A 23,574-nucleotide genomic window follows, 5' to 3' on the forward strand; every position below is an offset into this window, starting at 1 on the left:
ACATAAGAATGATTCCCATGCTGAACTTTAGGACTGTGTCCAGCTCCAGTCAGCTGTCCCAAAACATACTAAAACTTTTCAACTTACTTTCTAGGAGGTTCAGGGAAGTGGTGAACACACTGAAGGCAAGATATTCCAACAATGTCTTTAGAAATCATAGAGACACAGTTACACATCTTTCCTACTGTATGTTACAAGTTTATTTGTGCAAAAATACAGTCAGTCATCAAGACTTCAGCTCTGCTGAGAACTGAACACAATTCCAGTGATATACAGGCATGGAAAGAGGTACTGTTGTAATTGGAGCAAATACACCATAACTGTTGTTGAGTCAACCAAGTGGTTCAATACACTTTGAGATACTGTTCTCAAGTGATTTAGACAACCTGTACTTAATTACTGTACCTCAAGAGAACCAACAAAGGTTGGGAGCAGAATAATGAAGTTTACAACTGCACTAACTCAAAGGAACATTAAAAAATGGTTTAGGCTTTCCTAATGCCAGTATTTCTTTCAAGCGCAGGGAGATGAAGTTTTACCAACCTTTAAAATTGTATTTCAGAGTAACTGTAAAACAAATAGATGAAGAAAAGAGAAAAAACAACCAAAACTTTCAGAGCTCCATCCTGTGGGTCCACTTCATAAAAAAAGCACCACACCACCCCCAAAATAATACATATGGACAAAAAAGCATTGCTGAATCCCTCGGCCCCACTAAAATCTTCCTGTAGCTTCTACATCACTGAGAAAAAGTTTTCAAAAAATTCCTCTCCTCTGTGCAACCATGTTTTAACAGAACCACATTGGAAACTCGTAGCGTTGTTCCAAGTAGCTATTTTTTGGTCTTAACAAATCTACCTGCTTCTTGCACAAGTGTTTCAACATCCTCATTGTCCTTTTCTTCTGAACTTGGTTCCCAGTCCGAGTCCTCATCAGTAGCTTCACACTCCTCTTCCTCATCATCTATAAAGCTGTCATTGAGGTCATACTCATTGGCTTCACCATCATTGGCACTGTCTTTCTCCACAGCCCTTTTTCCTGTAGGGACAAAAATGTCCTGAATATTATGAGTATTCCTGAATCATACGTGCAGAACTCAAGAGCCCTCCCAGAGCCCACCAAGTTAAGTCTCTCTCCTCGAGAGGAGAAGGAATCACCTAAACACATCTTCTGATTTACTTCCATGGTTACTTTGATCCTAGATCAAAGACGACTTCTTCATCCATCTATATATACTTAGGGCTATTTTATACTTTCAGTCTTTGGAATCTGACATGGCTTTTAATTCCTACTCACTTCTCTCTTCAGGTGAGAGAAGGGTGTCTTCTATATCACTTGCCTCCTATGTTCTCCATTTGGATCCATGCTGGATAGTCTGGGCTTCCTTTCTGAATATGGGTTAAGGAAACAACAAGTGCTGAACACTTTCCTGAGCTGGGGGCAGCCTACCTGTGTCCCAGTTCAGTCTGTTATATCTCACTGCTTTCCAGTCTGCTTCCCATCCACCTGCTTCACAACTTACACTCTATCATCAAATTGCCTTCTGCCTTCACAGCTTTTCACAATAGTCTTTATTGGCAGGAATCATACTTGGAAACCTCTCCTTAGAAGAAATGGATGCCATTCACAGCATGCTCCAAAACTTTCTTATAGTTTGTCTTGAGCAGTCTTTGCATTGCTTGAATATGTTGGCACATTTAAATTGATCCCCAGAGGCAGGATAATTCTGCTGTTTGAAGAAGCCTTACCTATCTGACTTGGTAGGTATCCATAGGTAGGATACATACACAGCTGCTGCCATGGCAGCATTGACTTCTTTTATTTATCAGTAGTGAGCACCTTCAACAAGGTAATTTTCACTGCATTTTGGCAGATATATGTAACCTTTTCTCTGCAAGCCTATGACATCTCCCTTTTTCTTACATGCCCACAATTCCCAACTAGCCATGGCCTGTTAATATTCCAGTCATGTCTTGTTCTGCCACTAAGTCACACCTCTGAGTTTATGCCTCCAATTTTTGCATTCTTATCTAGAAATAACCTCTCAATGATATAGGGACAGATAACTTATCTGTTGAGCAGTTATCATCAGCTTTCAAATGAAACTATAAACATGTATTTTTTTCTCAGCTACAGACCCCAGTCCAAATCCTCACGTTTATATTAACCATAAGCACTTTCCAGCAAACTCTTAAAGCTTTAGGTCAGAGTTTCAGGCACTCCAGCACTTTCCAGCAAACTCTTAAAGCTTTAGGTCAGAGTTTCAGGCACTCCAGCTGTGTGTGGCGAACAACCACCACCACTGGCACCTTGTGCAGTCAGACCACAGCCTCTCTCAATAACACTTTTTTATTACTGGGAATGCTACTGTTCCAGAATTATCTTCCTTTTTATGCTTGCTAGTTTATTGTTTAACAGACTTCAGTGGAAATTAATCATGGCCATGTCAGCCCATACCAGCAGAATTTCTTGTAAGATTCATCACAGACTATGGTTCTGCAGAATGAGTTATGGCTTGAAGGGGAGGGGCCAAAACAAAGATGCTAAATGCAATAAGAACAAAATCCCACTACTCAGACTAAGCTTATGAGAATAATAAGCCCAAGAGCTACTTAGCAAAGAAAAGCTCTTCTTCACTTTCACACCACTGTGGGGACATTTTACAAGAGAAACAGGAATTCTGGCACAATACTTATGACTTCTGTATTTTTCCTATAAATGCAGGACTAGTATACTATGTTCTCCCTCCCTGTACACCCATGCTTTTGGATTTCAGCAGGGAACAATGCACTTCCTTCCATGTCTTCCCCATCCACCTCTTTCCATTGTAGTTTAATCAGCACCACAGCCCCCAACACTGCTCATTAAGCTCAATTCTGCCTCTTCCCCAGTGCTGTATTTATAAAGATGACCTTTAAACTTTCTCTGAAAGTATCTCCTTCATGTAGGGAGAAAAAGCTTGCTGACCACTCCTCCCAAAGAGTTCTATTTGGAAGTGAGCTGATCAGCTTGCTAGAAAACCTACAAAGAAGTGTGTAGGAGAATCCTGCATATTCCATGGTCACAGCAGGTCATTCATCTCAGTAGCAACAACACAATGAGGTCATTCAGTTGTGACAATTTAATGACAGCACAACTCTTGACTTTTTTTTTTTCTTCCTCCCTCACTACTCCCCCAGTAATTTGCCTCAGACTATTTCTCAGAACATTCTCTGCAGGCAATTCGTAAACCCTCTGGTAGCAATTGGACTAAAAATGTTAAAAACCAAACATGTCAAATGTCACGTAGAGCCTTTTCTCTTGGCTGGTGGAGTTTAAATACACATGTAGGGAAATTAACCCTGCTGTGCTTAATGGTGCAGTTGTGCCAAACAGCACAAAATAAAGGTTAGTGAAGCCCTGACTGTTTGTGTGACCCTGCTTGGTACAGCTGCCTCAGGTGTGAACCTGCTGAGCACTACACTTTTTACAAGCTTTGCCCTCAAGAGAGCTAAGTGAGCCAGTCAACATGATATTTAAAAATTTTTAAAAACCCAGTAAATATGAACAGCACTTTAATGAATTAATTCCCTTCTTTCCCCTGTGCATGGAATATCAAGTCTTCCCCGGTTCAACGAGAGTTGAATTTGATAGATTTAGACTTTTAGATCTGTACACAGCCCAGCCTCTTTCATCCCAAAATCTTCACCACTCACTACTCTTACACTGCTGCCAACAGCTCTGACCACTTTGTAACACATTTTTACAAGGGACCTCTGATCAAGATGGGGCTGGTACTTGTATCACAGGATGCACCAAAGCACACAGGTAACAAAGACACCTCGGAGTATTCTGGTGCACAGATACAGCCATAGCAAGCATTTGGTGAGAGCCAAAGTGCACACGTTTGATAAGGAATTGGTATGGGAGAGAAATTTCTCAGCAGGAAGTTTAAAACAACCTCCTGCACCCACCCACAACAGAAATAAAGGCCAAACCACTTTGCCTAGAAAACTAACTACAACTACTTGCACTTTTATTTATTTTCTCTAGAAGGCAGATCTCATTTGAGGAATTCTTTAGGAAATGCCCATCCACACCTTGGTGATCTCAAGGAAGACAAGCCAGTTCCCACTCCCTCTCAACATGCAGCAGTTCCACACCTTCCTGTCTTGCTCAGGCCAGTGAAAGCAAAGACTGCATAGCATCACACTTTCAGACTGCTCTTTAAAGCCCACTTTTAAATTATTTTAGAAAGAATAAGAAGCTTCACATTTAGAAGCTGAGACACAAAAGAATCCTGGAAGCAGCCCTAAAGAGTATTTAAAACTAGAGTGTGCATCTACAACATACAAACTTCTTTCACTTTAGTCCTAACAAGCCAGTATTTACCCTGAAATATCAATACCTAATTGTAAGAAAAGTTCATATGCACAGATTATCACTTGAAAGTTATTTCAAAGTCAATGGAATGCAGAAGGAATATCTACACGTTTCAGAAGTAATCAATCTTTATGAGAAAACCTTAACTAGGTTTGTATGAAATATTGGATTCTTTTCATCCTACTATGGCCCCTGTGTAAGGAAGGAAGAATTGATTTAGCCACATGTGTCTCCCCTTAAAAAGCTTGTTTGTTTGCTTGCCTGCTTCCAGGGAAGTACAGAGATAATTATCCAGAAAGCCTGGCACAAATTCAATTGAAGCAGTATCACTTGTAAAAAAACAAGAAGGGTTTTTACTAAAATAAATAACAACTACTTTCTCCTCAGGTAAGTATTAGCAAGCATCTATAGTACTACTAAATGCCAAAAAACCCACAGCAGACCAGCTGTGCCCCATGCTGATATGCCCATTCATAACTTTAGAACACACTCACCATTTCTTGAAGTTCGTTGTCGGGTTCCTCTTTCAGTTCCTAAAGAAAGGGAAGTTGTCAGTCAGGACAGAGTGAACCCTGACATAGGGGTTATGCTATTAAACAAATCCTGCAATGGTTGTGCTGCACTTACAAGTATAAAAGCTACTCTGCTGCCCAAAACCAGCAGAGTTGGGTTGTCTTGAATCAAGGCAATCAAGGGTTGTCTTGAATCATTCCCAAGAGATTATCCAGATAAACTGTTCTCAATGTTATGACCCCTGCCATCTGTAGACCAATGTCATGAACAAAGGTTAGGGGTTTTTAAGAAGAAAGCTGGAGTATTTAAAAGCATTTATATATTTTACACGATTGTTTCCATAACTGCAGTTCCTTCCTTAGTAACGTCACAATCCTGAGTCTTTACAGTACAATACATTATTACAATTCCATAACTGCTCTGTTTATTGCATTGGGATTTCATGTGGAAAAAAAACCCAGATTCAATAACCTAGAAAAAGCACAAAAAATGTGAAGTATCTCTTTCAATTCTTTAAGAACAGACAAAATGTAAACATCACACTCCCCTGTGTTTTTCAACAAGTCAAGTTGCTAAAATATAAAAAGACTACAGAGTGTTAGAATAGGAACTCAAATTCAGTTTTAGGCCTCAAGAGAACATATATGCAAAAATTAGTTCTCACAGTAAGAAAATCACTGGTCACCCCCCCCCCCAAAAAAAAATACAGAAAGATGACAGATATGGTTGTGATGTTTGGTTCAGAGCATCAAAAAACTTTAAAATTGTAACTTATCAGAAGAAAAACAATCCCAGAAAAAAATTATCCAAATATAGAGTAAGATGTAAATTTTATTCTCAAAGTAGATTAAAGCATTTTATTACAACTTTTGGTATCCATCACTGGGTTTGGGGTTTTTTCCCCTCACACTTTGAGCAGTATTGAACAAGTTGGCTTACCTGGAGGCACAGTGTGCTTGTATTCCAGCTTGTGCTGAGGGTTCTTCCTGCAAAGAAGAAAATAGTAAAAGCTTGATTCATCACCTTGTTCCACACTTAAGTCCAGAATTCCCTGGTATTTTATGGGTAATTTTCAAGGCATAGCATTTAGATCAGTGGATTATGCTCCCTTCAAGTAGTGGCCAACAGAGGAGGACAACAAAAATAACATTAAAAACCTTCAAATTATATCTGTTGCTTTATCAAAAGAATTATCACTGTTTCATGGGAGCCTCTTTTCCTCTACACCCAAAGAATGAAGCAAATACTAAGAAATTACCAACTAATACAGCACAGAGGTTGTCTTATCTGGAAGGAGGGACAGTTTGGGGTTTAGATGAAGTATCCATTGTAGTCCTGAAAAGCACGTTGGCAATTTCATTACTGATATAAACCTACACTGCTCAGCCTGAGATGAAAAGTCTCACAGAAGTTTATAAGAGAAACACTTTTTTTGCATTAGCTGAATAGAACCATGGCTTCTTCTTAACAGCTGCCCTCATTTTGTTAAATTTCATGGAGAACATGCTCTTTAGGATCACCACACTTTCCAAGAGAAAAGGTTTCTCTGCAGGAAGAATTTTTATTAACAGCAGCCCTTAGTTTCAACATGGCCCCACAGAAGTCTTATTGCCTCAAAACATATCTTTTTATCCATTGTGGGAATTCCACAGCAGTGAAACTCTCCTAAATAAAAGTGTAAAACCTAGATACTGAAAAACAAATAGAATAAGACAGTATTTTGAGGAAAATCAACACTGCTTAAAAGAAAACAGCAGTCAGCCATAAACTGTTTTTTATTGTTACCTCAACTATGCTTTCTAACAACTCAAATACTGATTAAAATCGTTTTTGTACAAAATCTCAACAAACACTTTATCAAAATTTAAACTAAAAGTTACATATCAGGAACACCAGGTAACAATAAATTATATATGAACAATACATTTATATAAAAGAACAGTTTACTGAATGCTGAAAAGAGAAGAAGTGTTGAACGTCAAGTCACTCAATAGGTTCCAAGAGTCAAGTTTTCATTTGCCAGCTGAAATTACTAACAAAGCAGTGATTTTCACTGTGTCACTATGCAAAATATGCACAGTCCCAAGTGCTTTAAAGGTAGCAGTCTGACCATGGTATGTTTCAGAAGTCAAGGTTTAACATCAAGAATTATTCTCATTATTCTACTGTCATTTTGCAACTGCAGGGGAGAACACTGTTAACCTGTAAACAAGAAGAGCCACTTTGTGCAGTGTTTCTCACCTATAACAAGCTGTTCCATATGGACACTCGGGCCGGTTGTCATTGTTATCCTGAGATATCATCTCCATGTCATGATAGTCGTCATCATTAGGGTGACTGAACTGCTGGAAGTGAATGGGATTCTTCCTGCAAAAGACAAATATACACGAAAATCTGACTGTTCTGCTTCAACACAAGAAGCAAAGACAAGAAAGCTGTTACTGAATCAGTGACAGCTCATTTTTCTGTGATTACGTGAAGAGGAGCTTTTAATGTTTAACCTGATGCAGACCATAAGACCTGCTTTCAGGATAACAGAAGAAAAGTTTTGTCTCAGCTGCAACAGAGGTCAAAATAAGAATTTTCCCATTTGCCATCAGCTTTAAGTTTCAGACCTCCAACACATACACAAGAGGTTTTATTAGAACAACACATCACCACGATGACATGAAGTCGCACCACAAGATGCAACAACCACAAGTGCAGCTGAGTCACACCAATGTTAGTGATGAGAGCACGTGACCAGCATCCACAATTTCCTGCTCTACAGCACTTGAATCCCAGGTGAGCAAGTAGGGAACACAAATACATGCATCACTGAAAGAACATTCCTGCTGCTTCTATGCAATAAATTTCCACACACCACGCAAGACAAGGCAGCCATAAACAGCATCACTTACAGAAGAGTTTTTCTTTCATAGAACTGCTGTAAGTGATGTTAAAAAGAACAGAGAAAAACATGTTGTAACTTCAGGAGAAGTTCATGTGACAGATCAAAACATACTACAAAAAAATACATCAAAATGAACACACTGGTGCAAAAAGCAAATCTACCCTTTCCCCATGATTTCTTTTAGAGATGCTTTTTTTTCCGAGCATAATCTTTAAAAGCAAGAAATGTGAGACATTTAAAATTTTTTTTTTCCAAAAGATATCCACAAAAGACTTCAGTGATTACCAAAATTATTCCCAGAGTACATAACCTGTAGTTTGTTTGTGCACTTCTCAAAGATCCAGTATCCCTTGGATCTACTTCCATAGCTGACAGGCTTCTTGCCCTAGTCTTTTCTGTTATTTCTGCAAACTGTAGGGTAAATAAAATAATGCTTCACTAGAAACCACTGATAGGTTGCATTTACCAATCTTTTATTCCACAAGTTCTCATGAAACATTACTTCTTATGCCAAATTCAGACTGACTGCCTAATTCTTTTCCCATTTAAAAATAAATGGGATGAAACCAAGTAATTTTAGAGCCTATTTGCTTTGTTTTCTCAATGAACAGAGCTAACAAACTAGCAATAATAGCAAGAATTCTCAGTCATTTGAAACACAATTTATCTTCTCCAAAGGATACAGCAGCAACTAATGTTCTTTGAAATAATTTTAATCTGTATTCCTACAACAAGACACATGTAGCATCGCAGTCTCCAAGGAAAGAAGACCTTGTAGCTGTCAATTAGCCAATTTATTGTATTTCAGGAGATATTCTTTTTCCTTTCAAAAATTTACTTCAAGACCTACACTAAACAGCCCTTACTGGAGAAGAGGGGTAAAAAAAGAAGTAAGGGAAGAGCAACAAATGCACAAGACCTTGTCACCAGGCTCCAGGAGACTTTGGGCCAGTGGATGGTGCTCCTCAAATTATACATTTTTTGTGAAGCACCTTGAACATGTCCCATCGCAGAGGCTCAGGACGAGTAGAAACATCATATTTTATCTCACCTTTACCTGGAGAATTTGTACTTATTCTACTTCTCTGTGTAGTGCAATAATACCCAGCAAAATAAATGGAAGCAGAAAAGTGCATAGGTAATATTAAGCAAATATTTTCCCTTCTTGCAAAAAAAACCCCTAAGGCTTCTTCCTTAAAAGTTTTGTTTGAGGTTTTTTTGTCATTTATTTTCAGACATAAGATATTTGAGTTACAAGAGCACATTATCACACTGTAAGCTGCACAAAGTTAAGGTTCATAACAAAGCCTCACTGCACAGGGATTTGTTATTCATTTGATCAGATCGAAACCATTAGGCCTTACTTGCACAAAAAGCAACCAATTAGAAACCTATTTTAAGAATAAAGTTTTATGACCATTGCCTTCATATAAACATACTGACACAGTAACTGCAGCTTTGCTTTCACAGAAGCTCTGAATTTGTATACTCACACTTCATGATGCAGGAAACTATGCAAACAAAAACTATGCAAATAAAACTTAAAAAGTTCTTCACCATCAGTGCAGTCAACTCAAGCAGAAGTTGGGAAGTATTGCTCAGTGAAATATTTAAGACAGCTATTCATCTATGCAGCCACCAAAAGCAACTTTAAAAGCTTTTTCTAAAGGAACTTTAACTGACCACTTCAGAATCCCTGACTCCTCACAATCCCATGCAGAAGACCCACGGCCATCTCAAGGGCTTATCTTCTCAGCTACTGGAAAAACTAGTAGTGAAAATGTAATTAATTACCAGCACTATTAAGAAAGCTGTAGAATTCAAGCCTGCAGTTATGCCACAACTACACATAAGATGTTTCTAAGTTCTAAATTTTAAGTCTTATTAGAAGACAGGACTCAAAAAAAAAAAAAAAAAAAAAAGACAGATGCAGGTCTTTAGCTGCCAGACTTATAAGCTTAAAGCGAAAGGAAAAAATACTTTTATAAACAAACAAACAAATAGCAAAATATTTAGAAGAACACACAAATCTAAAGGTTGGTTGACCATCTCCTGCTTTGACAGGTACAGGAGAGATTTACACATGCCCATTCTGCAGAGAACTGTATCCCAGGCTATGGCAAAAGGAATTGTGGACAAAATTTGTGAGTTCCAATGTGAGAACAAAGTTCAGGTCTCCTGTACCCCTTCTATGTGGCCTTTGAAAAGGGGAGGTGAATTTACTTTTATTTTTAATTTCCTATCCTTCTAACTTCAGAAAAACAAGCAACAGACAACGAAAAGAGCACACAACAGTATTCAGAGGGTGAGTTCCTTGACAACAAATATAGGCAGCTACAACACGTACAGAGCACTTTGTCTCTCAGTGGTAACAGCAGTTCCTTTCAGTTTGGTAAAGCTTCAGGCCACCTCAGAAAGAGAATATGGCACTGCAGGAAGGTGACAAGAAGATTCCCTGGGGTGAGAGGTTCCATCAAGCTTGGTTTTTTCAAAACCAGTGATTTCAAATTCATAAATGAAGAAACTGAACAGTGGGTTACAAAGTTATTTCCTAAACATTTAAGACATGTATAAGAGAGATCTAATCAAATTAATAGATTTAATTCTTAATCTGTGCTCTAACACAGCTCTGCACCAATGCAGAAACAGCTACTTGGGAGCCTTGAATTAAAAGCAAATACAAAGACAGACAACAAAGTACATTTCTATTACTGCAAACAGGCGGGTTCAGTCTCATGACATTTCCTGAAGATCAAAGATGACATTTTTGATACTCCCTATTTACAAATTTCTTTGACTAAGTAGGATTAATATGTGTTATTTCTGAACATTTTTTTCTTATAAAGCAATACTTTCCAAAAGTACTGCTGTCAAATGTTTTACAATCAAGAGAAGAAACCAAGAATAAATGTGCACATGTAGATTCCTACTCTCTATTACCTGTACCTAAGATTTGCCTTCCTAAAGATTAGGAATATTTCAGCATATCAGAGCATTAAATCACCTTAATACCCATACAGGGGAAAACTTGTCTCAGCAAAATTAAAAGTAGTTGGAGCAAAACAGAGGCTGCATTTGTAGTACTGAGTCAACCGAATTGTCTAATGAAACGTGTTTTCATCATAATCATTACGGGAAAAAATGAGATACACGAAAACTGGAGTATGATGTGCTCATGAACACAACAGCTTTATGGTTTTGATATACACAGTTATCTCAGCATTAGGCTCACCAAACATACAGTCACTTGTGCTTAGTTGTTTTCTCCTCAAACTCAGTGTTTTTCTTATTGCTGAAGTCCCTTTGGGGAAGGAGAAGAAAAGTCACAGGACTCCCTGTTTCCTGGATTAGCCGTTTACAAAGCACACGAGTTTATCTAGAGCTTCTCCTAAATTTAGTTCTCAGGTCACTGGGCATTTTCTAGTCTCAAGAGCACCTCCAGATTTCCACTTCCCTTCAGTATAAGAACACAGGATATCACAGATCTTTTCTGGGCAGAAATAACTAGCAGGAGGCCAGGCACCCAGCACTGGTGTTCAGGAATTTTGCTGGAACATTTGTATGACAAATCCTCCACTGTGAATTAAGAGGATATGAGTGGGAGAGAAAGAGAGGAAAAACCCCCAATTGTTGCAGTATTTCCAAAGACACTGACCAGTTAAGGGTTAACCTGGAGTTCCTAAGTATGCCTTGTTCTGGTTTTAGGAGGAAATGAAAGCTTAAAAAAAAGCACCAAAAAGCAAAGTTATAATAAAAGAAATTCTTGATTATTTAAAGGTGACAGATAGTAAGTATTTTAAACACTCAGATCACAAAGCAGGCAATAAATTAAAAAAAAATTTAAAAAACCTTCAATAAATACAATCATCTTTCATATAAGTCTCGCCTGCTAATAAAATAAGGCTACAGGGTCTATGTTGGGCATTTCAACCTTTTACATCTCTTCTCCCTGCTGGTTCCTGGTATTGTACACATAGATCTTTTATTTCTTTTTAAAATGGACCTTTGTCTCTTACTTCCTACAACACTTCCATCTTTTAATTTGCTGCAGTACTTCATCCCTTGTTTGGGCTATATTAGCAGTTGCAAGACATCTTGGCTCCTCCTTTTACCCTTCTAAAATTATTGTTCTGCCATTTGTTTCTCATCAGCCCCCTGTTCACCAGAAGATCTTTTTTCAAATTAATACTTGTAATGAGTTTACAGTTTTCCACAGAGAAATGATACTAATACATTACTTCTAAATAGCAAGCTAGCCCAAGCTAGTTTTAATTTTGCTTTACCTGTAACAGGCACTTCCATACATGCAAGGTGTCCTCTTATGCTGGATCGTTTTGGAGCTTTCTGAAGCATCTGCACTTCTGGTTGAATCAGAAATCTCAGTCTCGCAATCCATACTTTCATCAGGCTCAAGAATCCCTTCCTGGGCACCACAATATTGGGAAGTCCCGCCCCAGTGAGCTTGTTGGCTTGTAGAACCAGTACTCTGCTCTTTGTTTTCTGTTTTCTCAATTCTATTGTCTTTACTGGAGGTCTGACCTACTCTTCTAGAACATTTGCTATGCAGCTGCCTATCATTTTTTTCCAGAGAACTTCCAGGGTTTTTTGTTCCAGTCTTGCCATTTCCTTCCATATCTCTCGTGGTATTCTCAAGAGGAAATCCAGATGTATTCTGTGGAACAAGGTTACATTTTGAAGGACCTGAAAATTTACACTCCAGAATTCAAAGCTTTAAAAGTCAAACTGTGCCTCGTCATTCCTGCTTTCAAAATCAGAGAACCACAGAACAGTCCAGGTTGGAAAGGACCTCGAAAGACCATCTGGTCCAGCCTTTAAAATCTTCTAATCCACTTTCCAAGCTCAAGTTCACTGCTAAATAGAGCTGCTGAATGAAAGGCTGGAGTTAAGAAAACAACACACAACATACTTTAAAGAAAACTTATCCTAAAGCTCCCATTTTTGGCCACTCCCACCTCACAACACAAGCTCCTCTCTCACCACCTCAGTTTATGAACAGTCCAAGGACTTTAATTTGAATTAACTTCCAATCAAAAGTAGTCCTCTTGAAAAAATTAATGGGCATTATATAGATGAAGATACAGTAGACTCTGGAAGAATGTACACTCCTACAGTAGAATCAATTTTAGTCTGTTAAGTACCAAGATATATGGAATATATATATATTTATCCATATATGGCAGATATATGGGAATTCATGATACACACCTTGAGCTTAAACCCACCCTGATACATCTTAAATGCTTCAGATCGTGACTAAATCATAAAACAGTCTGTCACAGATACCATCAGAGAAATAGTTCAGCTTTGACACATACCGCATTTTAAAATTTTGGAACAAATGTACATTTAAAATGAGAGATGTGTTGTTTGGAAAAAGAACACAAGACAAGAACAACTGAGACATTACCTGGAAGCATATCTACATTGAAGGCTGAAGTACTGTGATACATTACAGAACTATTCTAAGATCTCTGCTTATTATCCAAGTTTCCCCTCCAGTAAATTTATACTTAGTTTACACAGATGTGTTTGGCAAAGCTTGAAAATCAGACGGTGCTTTCTTGTTTGATTTTGTTCCTTTCAATGCAAGCCTCATAAAATTTTATCCAAAACCAGAGACAATTACTTTTGAGCAGCAACGTGATTAAGAAAGGGCAAAGTCAGCATTAATATCAGATGATCCTGACAGCAGCACATTTAGTAACTCAACTCAGAGACAAAGATAACTCCCAAAATAAGGCTCAGCAAACAACTGCAGCTTAGGAAATCAGCCTTCCTTTGCAAAGGGAGGTACAAATTACCCTAATTTGCCGCTCCCACTTGTGACTCTCTACCACATCCATTGCCTGGATGTGTATTGTATATTGTACTGTATATTGTACTTAAAGAGACTAAACACAGTTATTAGGATCAGCTACACACCAGGCTGTGATCCAGGGAAAAAAAAGCCACCCGCACTCCAGCACTGGGATAACACGGATGGGCCCGCAGCGCTCTCTGGCGGCTGCTGCCGCTTACAACAATTTTCCCTACAGAACCTTTTCTCAGTCGCCTTAAATAGGACAGCAGGACCGTGATTCGGCCTTTGATATCAAAACTACCGTCTTTCAGAGCTCTCCATGACTATTAATTTCACTTGCCCTAACCCATTAGTTCTTCTGCAAAGTTACGAACGCTATTTCTTGCACCGCGCTTGAGACTGAAATGATTTATGAAATTATTAGGTGAAAACAAGTAAGGCTTCCTACTTAAAAATCGAAGAATGGAATAATTCATTATGTAGTCACTCACCTTATAATCTGACGAAGAGAAAATAGCACAGCAGCTGTTATTAATGCACCTAATGAACAGCAAAGCTCACCACTTGGAACACTTTCCCAGACTGACCACTGTTACACCAAAACTACTCTGAAGGGTTTGCTCTCCATGAGCAGTTCATTTCAATTAGCTTTAAGATTTAATTAAAAAAAAAACCAAAATCAAAACCCCAATCTTTTTCAGCGTCAAAATCATACCAAATAATACTGCCTTAAGTGTTTTATCAGATCCTGGAACAGATCCATGCAATTCTAATGCTAGACATTAATAACACCTCCCCAGGTTTTTCACTTAGAGGATACAAGTGAGAGCCTCAGATTGCTCTCACCAGCATATGCTTTGTTTTTCTTTGGCACTTTCTTTTCCTCACTTGCAAGTTGTTGTCAGTAAGGATTTGGCTGCCTGTAAACTGCTGTGAGGTCGCACAGACAGTGACCAGCTGGACTGCAGGGTCTGTTCACTCATTGCCACAAATCGTTTGGGATTTCAGGTTATGGTTTTTTTTTTTTTGAGACAGTGGCATAAGCACACTCCATGCTACCCTTCCTTTGAAACACAGCAGCTGCTGAGCCACACACCATCATTATCTGACCATAAAACTTCACCTGCTAGAATGGGAATAGCTTGGGCAAAGCCCAGTGTCACACCATCACCTATCCCGTCATGGTTCTCAGGAAAAGAAACCACACACACCAAGCCACTCCTAGGACCTGTGCTTTGGCCCATGTCTTCCTGCCACTTGCTGCAAAGTCTAGTATTTCTGTGGAACATTTCGGCTGTGATTCCCAGATTCCAAGGTGGAAATAGAGAAAATCAAGTCACTGAGGGTTTCCATGATCCTTGCTACAGAGCTGCCCAATGGACTGGTAATTCAAAACAACAAACCATGAGCAGAACACATAGTTATGTTGTAGAGCTAACCTTCAACATGACACTGCCAACTACATTCTCATTTTTTTGCTCTTTCCTGAGCCAAAAAGTTACCTGAGATGAAGGAATAGGGATGTAAAAGCAGCTCCTTTTCCCTTGATCTTGCTCTTCACCTTCAAAGTGCTCTACAGTTTCTCCAGAAGCTAATCTTTTTTTCTGTTGCACATTTACTTCTGATTTCAATGACTCCATGACACTTTCTCCCCTTCCATGGCCTTTTTTCTTTCTGTGACCTAAAAAAAAAAAAGAGAAATAAAAGGGTACTTTTGGAATGCAACTTCTTCAGTGAAATCCTGACCACGTTAGAAATCTATAGCTACATCAAAGCAGGACACGGCGCAAATGGCACGAGAAACAGCAGCAGTTGTGCCTGTGCTGTTTCAACAACACATTTTACAATTACTGCTTATAGGAGTAAAAAGTATGTTTGAGAACGAAACAGACACTTGAGGGGGAATTTGCAGGAAAACAGGAAATACGTGGCAAAGGATATTCTGGAGTGAATGTATCAGTATGAGTGACAATAACTCACTTTACACCTCAGAGGTGTAAGGATGGCTTACCACAGACCTTTGGTGTAACTGTCCCTTCAGACCACCTGTTTAGACAGGCAGACATTAATTAGGGCACAGCAAAATCAGAGTGTGCCCATTTCCCTGGGTAACCACATGGTAGCTGATCATTTCATCGGCCAATAACCAACACAGAAAAAGACAGCGAAATAAAGTTCTGTCTCTCTGAAAAAGTTCACATCTCAGGAAACCTCAAGATCTCTGTACTGAAGCAGTATTTTCTGGATATACAGCTGGGAGAGAGCCAGGGCCACCCTCCTGATTTTGCTATAGCTTCATCTGCTGCAAAACACACTCAGAAGGAAGATACTTGATGCCATTTTAAAAGACTCCAAAAACACTCTTCCTTCAAAAAAATGTGCCAGAGTGATGTGTATGAAGCAAGGAATTTTCCCAAATTTTAATGTCTGATTTAAAACTCACAGATCAGTGCTACTTTTCTAGGTAGAAGACAGAAAGGCATAAAAGGGCAGCTTTTTGGATTTCCTCTCTACCTTTCTACATTCCCATCCAAAATCACTCTAAAAAGATGCAAACCACTTCCCAGTTTTAAGAAAATATTTTTGATTTGCAGAAGAGATTGGCTATTTTATCAAAGCATCCCATTCTAAGCTGGAAAGACCTCATCTAATAACTTTTTTAACAGCTCCAACAGAGTTTGCATGTAACCCCAGCTCCCTCAAGGTCAGGCCTTCAGATACCTCTCACCCACACAGCTCCAAATCTCAATACCAGCAGAATCACAGCATCCAGTCTTTGTAAAAAACATTATATTCACACATATAACAAATGTTATAGTGCTTGTAGAGAAAAAAAACTGAACCAAACAAACTCCACTCCTCAAAAAATACAAAACGAAACCACAAACATAAGAAAACAATCACACCAGTACAGGACTCAACATAACCAGCTGAAGTCCTCTGGTACATGCAATTTTTACATCTGAAGGAACAAGCCAGTGAGGAACAGTCAAGATTTGGAACAGGGGAAAAAAGAAAAAAACAAACATCAAAACATAAATTTTCTTTTGTTTCTTATAATTTTCTCAAAACTAGCTTTTGAGGAAAGGAATAGGCAGAGGTGTGGATGGCACATGACTGAGGTGTTTAAAGCCACAGTTGCCCAGGTCAGTGCACACAGACACCTGTATTTACTACAGGAGAGAAGACACTGCATGAAACACTCCAGTTGGGCTGCTTGGGCATCAAGAACCAAATCCACCACAGCATCTCAGCAGAAACAGCAGCTGGAGAGAGAGACACTAAAGCAGAGCTGCTGCACACAGAGGAGTGGACACACACTCACCACCCACAGCTCATAGCTTTGGACTGATTAACAAAGGAAACTCAGCTGTTCACACCCGAATCATCTCATACCTCCCCACTGAAGGACAAGCAGGGTGGGTGGGGCGTGCTGCCTTCAGCACAGAGGAGGACAGAAATGCCAGGGGAGCTTTGCCAAGTCATTTTCCTCCTCTTCTCTCACTTCTTTAGTCCTCCAGTTCCACCAGTTAAAGTCATCAGGGCAATAAATGCCGTGAAGTAAGTTTGTCTAATGGCAGCTTAAGTAAGAAGCGCCCAGAACCAAAGTTGGACATGCTATAAAATTTTCTTGAGGTTTTGCCAATGCAGCACCCTTGTGTGTCCTGCTGACAGTGACTGAACACAGCAGCAGCAGTTCAGTAATTTCCTTTTCCTGGAAGAACAGGAAGGAATGCAACACTATTTTAGCCTCGTTGTTAAGAAAGTAGTGTACTGTGAACAACTGCTCCTCCAAGCAAGTAACTCTGGACTAAATGATCAAGTTTGATTCATTCACAGTTAAAAAACTAACACCCAGCACCACCCAAAAAAACCCCTACTTTAAAAATCTGTAAAATTAGAATCTAAATTTAGAAGGGTAAAACATCACTAAGTGTGGAGAAGGACTGGAATTAAAAGTACAGAAATTACCTAGAATTTACACATGAAATAGACAACTTTATAGGAAAGGGCTACAGAATATCCGATGCTCAGATGTCCAAAGGGAGTTTATTATCTGGCATTAAAAAAAAAGAACAGAAAGAAAATCAACTGATGATAAAGAGCTCTATCACACCCATAGGACTGATGACAAAGGAGACAACATAAGTCGCTCTCCATCAGCTGCCCTGCACAAAGGATGGAAAGAGAAGTAACAAATTAACACTTTCAATCACCATCATTGTAATGGAAGAAAATTACATCAAAGCACAGAAATGCATATTGGAATGCAATTGTACCACACTGCAAACCTACCTGCTGTCATTACGGGCTCAGACACCCTCTGCACCAGGAGATCTCCTTCCAGCATCCAAGATGGAAGCACTCTCTTTCTTTGAATAGATTTTGACTGTTCACTGTCATTATCGTCAGAAAGAGGAACCTGAAACAATATTTACCTTTAATATTTAAAAGGTACTGTTTAGTACCTTTATCCAGTTACAAAAGAGGGGAGGAAACCAGATCACAGTTTCTACACAGTTGCAGCCTGGGTGACCACTTACTTTTTTTTTTATAGTTCCTACTCACTCAGAAAAACAAAATCTATAGAAACTCTCTTGCAGCAGAAAATCCCCTCTCCTTAGACCTTTGGAATAAATATCTAAAAGGCTACAAACTGAAACTTTCATAGAAGAGCTTCACCAGCACCTTTCTCTAGAGTTTCCACACACAGACATAAGAGAAAGAGCAGGTTTAACAAATGCCTCTTTGTCCAAAAAACCCCAAATAATACAAACAAAAAACCCACAAACAGAAAAGTCTTGCTAAGAATGGTAGGAATGCTACTTGCATTCCTGCAATTCCCTTCTCCAGAACGCAACCAGACTCTAAATCCCGTCTGCAAAAACAATGTAAATACACCAAAGTCACATTCATTATTTACTGAAAGCAGCACTATCACACTGAACCTCCACTTACTGACAGACAAGTAAGTGTCCACCTCAGGGATCTCAGCTACAGCAAAGGCTGACACTTCATTTGTCGTGTGCAGTTGTTACCTGCTGTACCCCAGTACTGGCCAATGTGTGGCTTTAGCACTGGATGCACAACAGATGGTGTTTAAGAAAAATCCCACCAGCTCCCCACACTATTTATCAGACTGTCTGAAAGCCACTGGACCTGGCAGTGTTTAAAAAAAAAAAAAGACAAAAGATGCTCACTTTGAAAACTGTTTTACTGGACAGCCAGGGAAACACTGGGGAGTTGTTTATCCATGTGTTTGTATGGATCTTGACAACACAACTCCATCCCAGCTGACAATCCAAATGAAACAGGTTGCCAGGACACTACAAACAGGTATTACTTATAGCCAGTCCAAGACATCCACAGTCCAACTCCAGGCTCTCCTCTCTCCTCTTTCAGAGGCTTTTGGGCTGGTTGGAACAGTCATTCATTCCCCCAGGCCTTCACATGTACTCAGGGACAGTTACTGATATGGACCAGAGACCAGAACTGGACTTTGTTCTGTAGTACTCAGCTCCAGCACCGAGTCCAAAACACTCCTGTAACACATTTATGTACTTGCACAGCACACAGATTTTGAGCAATCAATTTTGACTGCAGTAATTTACCTCTCGGGGGGAAAAAAGGGTATAGAAAGCACAACACCTTTGTAATTTTCAACACACACAAATAATGAATTTCATTAAAAAATTAAGCACCCACCAGATGTCTAGAGGCAGCATCATAATTTCTCATTTTTGCAGCTCCCTGTACCTCAGAGCTGGAACGTGATGGTTCCATTAACAACGGAATACAGGACATCTCAACAGCATAAACAGTTGGTGCTTCTTCTGCATCAGCTTCTTGAGTTTTTTCTGGTAAAGCAAAATATATTTTAGGTACTCACACATCAGAAATATAAACATGCACTTTTGACTCAAACACAAAAGCTGGTCTGTATGTTTGTCACTAATAAATACACTTTGAAACTGAACATCAACATCTTATTACACCAACTTACAGAGGAAATAAACATGCTTTTCTTTCCCCTCACACCTAAAGAATTTTGAACAAAAGACTCTCTAACCACTGCTGGCCCCACTGCTGTAGTGTTTTAGGGTTTAAGGGCAGAATTTACACTGGTCACTGCCATGACAAAACTTTGAGAAAGCTGAAATTACAGCTCAGAATTTGCTTTACTGTAAATCTGCGCAATTCCCCAAACTCTGGTTCTACACTAAATGTCAGGCAATGATTTTAAGATCTGGTTTTCAGGGTTAGATGCTCAATTAATCCAGTACCTTCTGGCAAGTTCTCACTACAGGTTACAAGTCTGCAGCTCTCAGGTGCCACCAGCCACTTGGATGCTGGTTTCAAAAGCCCAGTTCAGAGCCACCACATCCAAAATGCTTTTTAAGTTGTGAAAATGCACCCAAACTGCAATTGTTTTTCCTTCAAGACTTTGCCCTTCCACTACTCAACTCACTGGCACAAAGCATTAGGGAAAAACAAGTTTAATTGCTGCTGTATTCCCTGCACAGCCATGCTGGGGAGTCACTGCCACCTGTCCCTCAGCTCTCTGTACTCCAGGGAAGGCACCAGCTGAACTTTCTCTTCATTGCCTCATGAAAAGAAGCCTGAGAGGCCAAGAGAAGACAGGCCAGGCTCTGCCCAAAAAGGCCCCTCCAGGGGCTGCTCGGGAGGTTTTGGCTCTCCAGGGGCTCAGAGAATCACCAAAAGGGTCAGGATGGAAGTGACCACTGTGGGTCATCTGGTCCAACCCCCCTGCTCAAGCAGTGTTATCCCAGATGACGGGCACGTGGCACAGGATTGCATCCAGACAGTTCTGGAACATCTCCAGTGAGGGAGACTCCACAACCTCTCTGGGCAACCTGTTCCACTCACACAGTAAAGACGGACTCACACCGTGAGTTCTTCCTCACTCTCAGGTGCAACTTCCTGCGCATCAGTTTCTGCCCGTTGCCTCTTGGTACTATCGCTCTGCGCCACCGAGCAGAGCCCGGCTCCATCCTCTTGGCACCCCCCCTTACAGTTATTTATACACATTAATGAGGTCCCCTCCCAGCCGTCTCTTCTCGAGGCTCCCAGCCCCAGCTCCCTCATCCCTTCACCCTAAGAGAGATGCCCCATTCCCCCAGCCATCCCCGCTGCCCTCCGCTGGTCCCGACCGCCCCCCGCCACGGACCCGGCGGTGCCCCGAGCCCGGACACGGGGCCGCGGTGCTGCCTCTCTAAACCCCAGCGGACACGACCTACCCCGGCCCTGCGAGGGGGTGTCGCTACCTCGGGCCCGCGGCTCCGCGGGGCCGGGACGGGGATGGGGATGGGGCCGATCCCGATCCCGGCAGGAGCCGCCGCCGCCTCCTGATGACGCGCGGCCGCCCCGTGACGCGGTGAGGCGCCGGCTCCGCGGGCCCGAAACCGCGGAGATTCGCCCCCAAAGAGGCGAGCCAGTCCCCTCCGCACCCGGACGGCAGGGACATGGCAAGTGGACACCCAGCCCCGGGCGCTGCCGCCCACGGCCGCCCCAACACACCGCGACAGCGGCCGCGGTGACGCCGCCCCGCCCCGGGGCCGCGGGGATGGACGCGGAGAGCGCCGGCGGCCGAGACAGCGCTGCAGGAGCAGGACCGGGAGGAGGAGGAGGAGGAGGAGGACAGGGAGACTTCGTGTCCGCCCTCCCTCCCGAGGTGAGCTCCCGGATTTTCGGCGGCCTGGACGTGGAGAGCCTGTGCCACGCGTCCGCGGCGTGCAAGGGCTGGCACCGCGTCATCGAGGGCAACGAGCGGCTGTGGCGGCACCACTGCCTGGCCGTGCGGGCCGTCTGCCGGCGAGAGATCGACTGCGACCGCGGGAACGGCTACTCCTGGAAGGTAAATCCCACCTCGGGGACACGGCGAGGCTTCCAGCGTGAGCGGTGGGAATGTGGAAGGAAATGACATCGGCGCGTCTCGCCCCATCCCAGGGTGATGGGGGCAGCGCTGTGGTGACAGCGCGGCTCCGTAGCCGGACAGCTGGTAAAATGGACTGAGAAGGAAGGCAAGGCTGTATTCTTTTTCCTTCTCAGGCTGGCCTTTTTCTTGCCCAAGCTGTCCTTTTTCTTGCCCAGGTCCACACCTGTCGCATCCCGGTTGTTCCTCACCCTGCCCTGCACAGCCTCAGCGCTGACCCTCGTCCCAGCAAAGCCGTAACACGGGACAAAGCCCGTGCAGACAGGGCTGGGAGGGAGAAGATAACATAACGCTGACTAGGCAATGTGTGCTCTCTGGTTTTATTTCATGGGAATAGGTGTGCTGGTTACGAATGGCTTCCTGGAAAATCATCCTGGATAGCTCTGCCTCGATACACCTTGAGCGACAGGCATCCAGGAGAAAAAAAATTTGGGGTATGGAAAAGTAAACAAGCAGGAGCTTTTAAAGGCTGTTTTGAAAATCTCCCCTAACAGTCCCAGTTACAGGTGGTCTGAAGAGTTAGGGGCAGGTTCAGCTCCAGAACATACTGGATGATTTCTCACTGTTGAATCCAGCCTGGAAGCTGAGGTAGATCAGGAAAGGATCTGGTAACAGGTTCCACAGGGTACTCTGGGCCAGGTGATTCCCCCACCCTCAACTGAGCTGGTGTGTTTAAGAGTTGGGGGGGCAGTGAAAGGGTGAAAGAGAAAGAAGCAGCAGCAAAAGAAACCAGGGAAGCCACAGTTCTGGGCTCTGACATTTCAGTAGAGTTGCTGCACTGTGAGGTAGTGGTTGCCCTTTTGGTGTACAGAACTTGATACTCTTGCACAGCAATTTCCGGAACTCCCTGCACTGATTGTCTGTTTTATCTGGAGGGGATTTGAAATAGAAGCAACAAACACACCAAGTCAGCATTTTCTTACAATAAAAGGTTGACGGAAGAGAAGAATCCAGCCAGCCTCCAGAGTTAAAGGTCACAGATAACCTAAACAGGAAGAGAAAGTGAAAGGTGTCTCTTTTAAAGGGTAAGATGAGTTCCTGGTTTAGGTTTTTCATCTTGACCATCAAAGAACTGAGGCAGGGATTGATTTTCCACCCAACTTTGAACAGAAAAGTTGGAAGTAGACAAAGGTCTGCTTCTTGGCAGCACTACACCTTCCTGGGCTTAGTGTCTAGAGATCCAAAGGCACATTCCAAATCTAGCCTTAGTCTTCCAAGGCAAAACTTACTTGTATTGAATGCTGCTTAAATTGTTTCACTTCCAAGATCTGAGCAATTTGTTTTTCCACCAGATCACATTATTGAGGAACTACTGGAAAAGCAAAGTGAAGCAAGAATGGCTGAGTGGGAAATACAGCAACATTCCTTCACAACACAGCTTGCCAGAGAAAAGCATGTATCCCATGGATGTCGACACATGGGGAGAAATCTTGGAAGCAGAACTTGAAAGATAAGAAGCCAGTGCTGATTCTTGCAACTCAAAAACCTTTTGCCAATGACACAAACTGTTTGGCAGTTGTCGAACTGATTTTGAGTGATTTTTAACTGATTTTCAACTGATGATGAAAGTTTCTCGAAAGAAGTTACAGGTGTCTCTTATTTGCACTTTATCATAATTTTATGTAAAATTCTAAATAAGACTAATGTTCAGTTGTAATTTATGTTTATAAGTTTAATGCTCTGCTGTATTGTCAAAAATATGTTGATTGTATTTCAATTTGCACTTTTTCTTTTGAAAGAGATGACTTTTATTTAAAAAAAGAAAGGTATGCTTGACTTGAAGTGTATCCTACCAGCAGCACATGCGAGCCCACAAAGGAAGGACAAATACAGACACTGGAAAGAAAAGATGATGACAAGGTGGCCACCTCAGTATCAGCTGAACATTCCCAGTGACCATCTCAAGGGACAAAGTCCTCAAAAGGATCTCTGAACTTGTACCCCAATTTTTGGCACCAACTTGAAAAACTGCTGCTGGTAAAAGAGGATGTACCTGTCACATTATCTAACATAAAAGTGACCACAAATTCA

At 41.3% G+C, this 23,574-nt stretch overlaps 1 protein-coding gene across 3 annotated transcripts; it reads right to left on the reverse strand.

Moving 5' to 3' along the window:
* Positions 1–187: 187 nt before the first annotated feature.
* Positions 188–21,695, reverse strand: APLF (aprataxin and PNKP like factor). Of its 3 annotated transcripts, none has more exons than XM_051783891.1 (9): positions 21,477–21,695; positions 19,296–19,447; positions 17,886–18,012; positions 15,092–15,270; positions 12,052–12,440; positions 7,117–7,242; positions 5,815–5,861; positions 4,857–4,895; positions 188–1,038 (listed from the first exon to the last, which is right to left on the reverse strand). In XM_051783891.1, the coding sequence occupies exons 1-9, from the start codon at positions 21,550–21,552 to the stop codon at positions 833–835; spliced, it is 1,341 nt and encodes a 446-aa protein (XP_051639851.1). In that variant the 5' UTR covers positions 21,553–21,695; the 3' UTR covers positions 188–832. The 3 variants fall into 3 exon arrangements, with proteins under 3 accessions (XP_051639851.1, XP_051639853.1, XP_051639852.1); XM_051783893.1 differs by lacking the exon at positions 21,477–21,695 and adding an exon at positions 20,849–21,086; XM_051783892.1 differs by lacking the exon at positions 21,477–21,695 and adding an exon at positions 20,876–20,992.
* Between the last annotated feature and the right edge of the window lie 1,879 nt (positions 21,696–23,574).

This window comes from Manacus candei, unplaced genomic scaffold (genome assembly GCF_025592945.1).
Source record: "Manacus candei isolate 608988 ecotype Guabito, Panama unplaced genomic scaffold, ASM2559294v1 h1tg000017l, whole genome shotgun sequence".
NCBI classification, from domain to species: Eukaryota; Metazoa; Chordata; class Aves; order Passeriformes; family Pipridae; genus Manacus; species Manacus candei.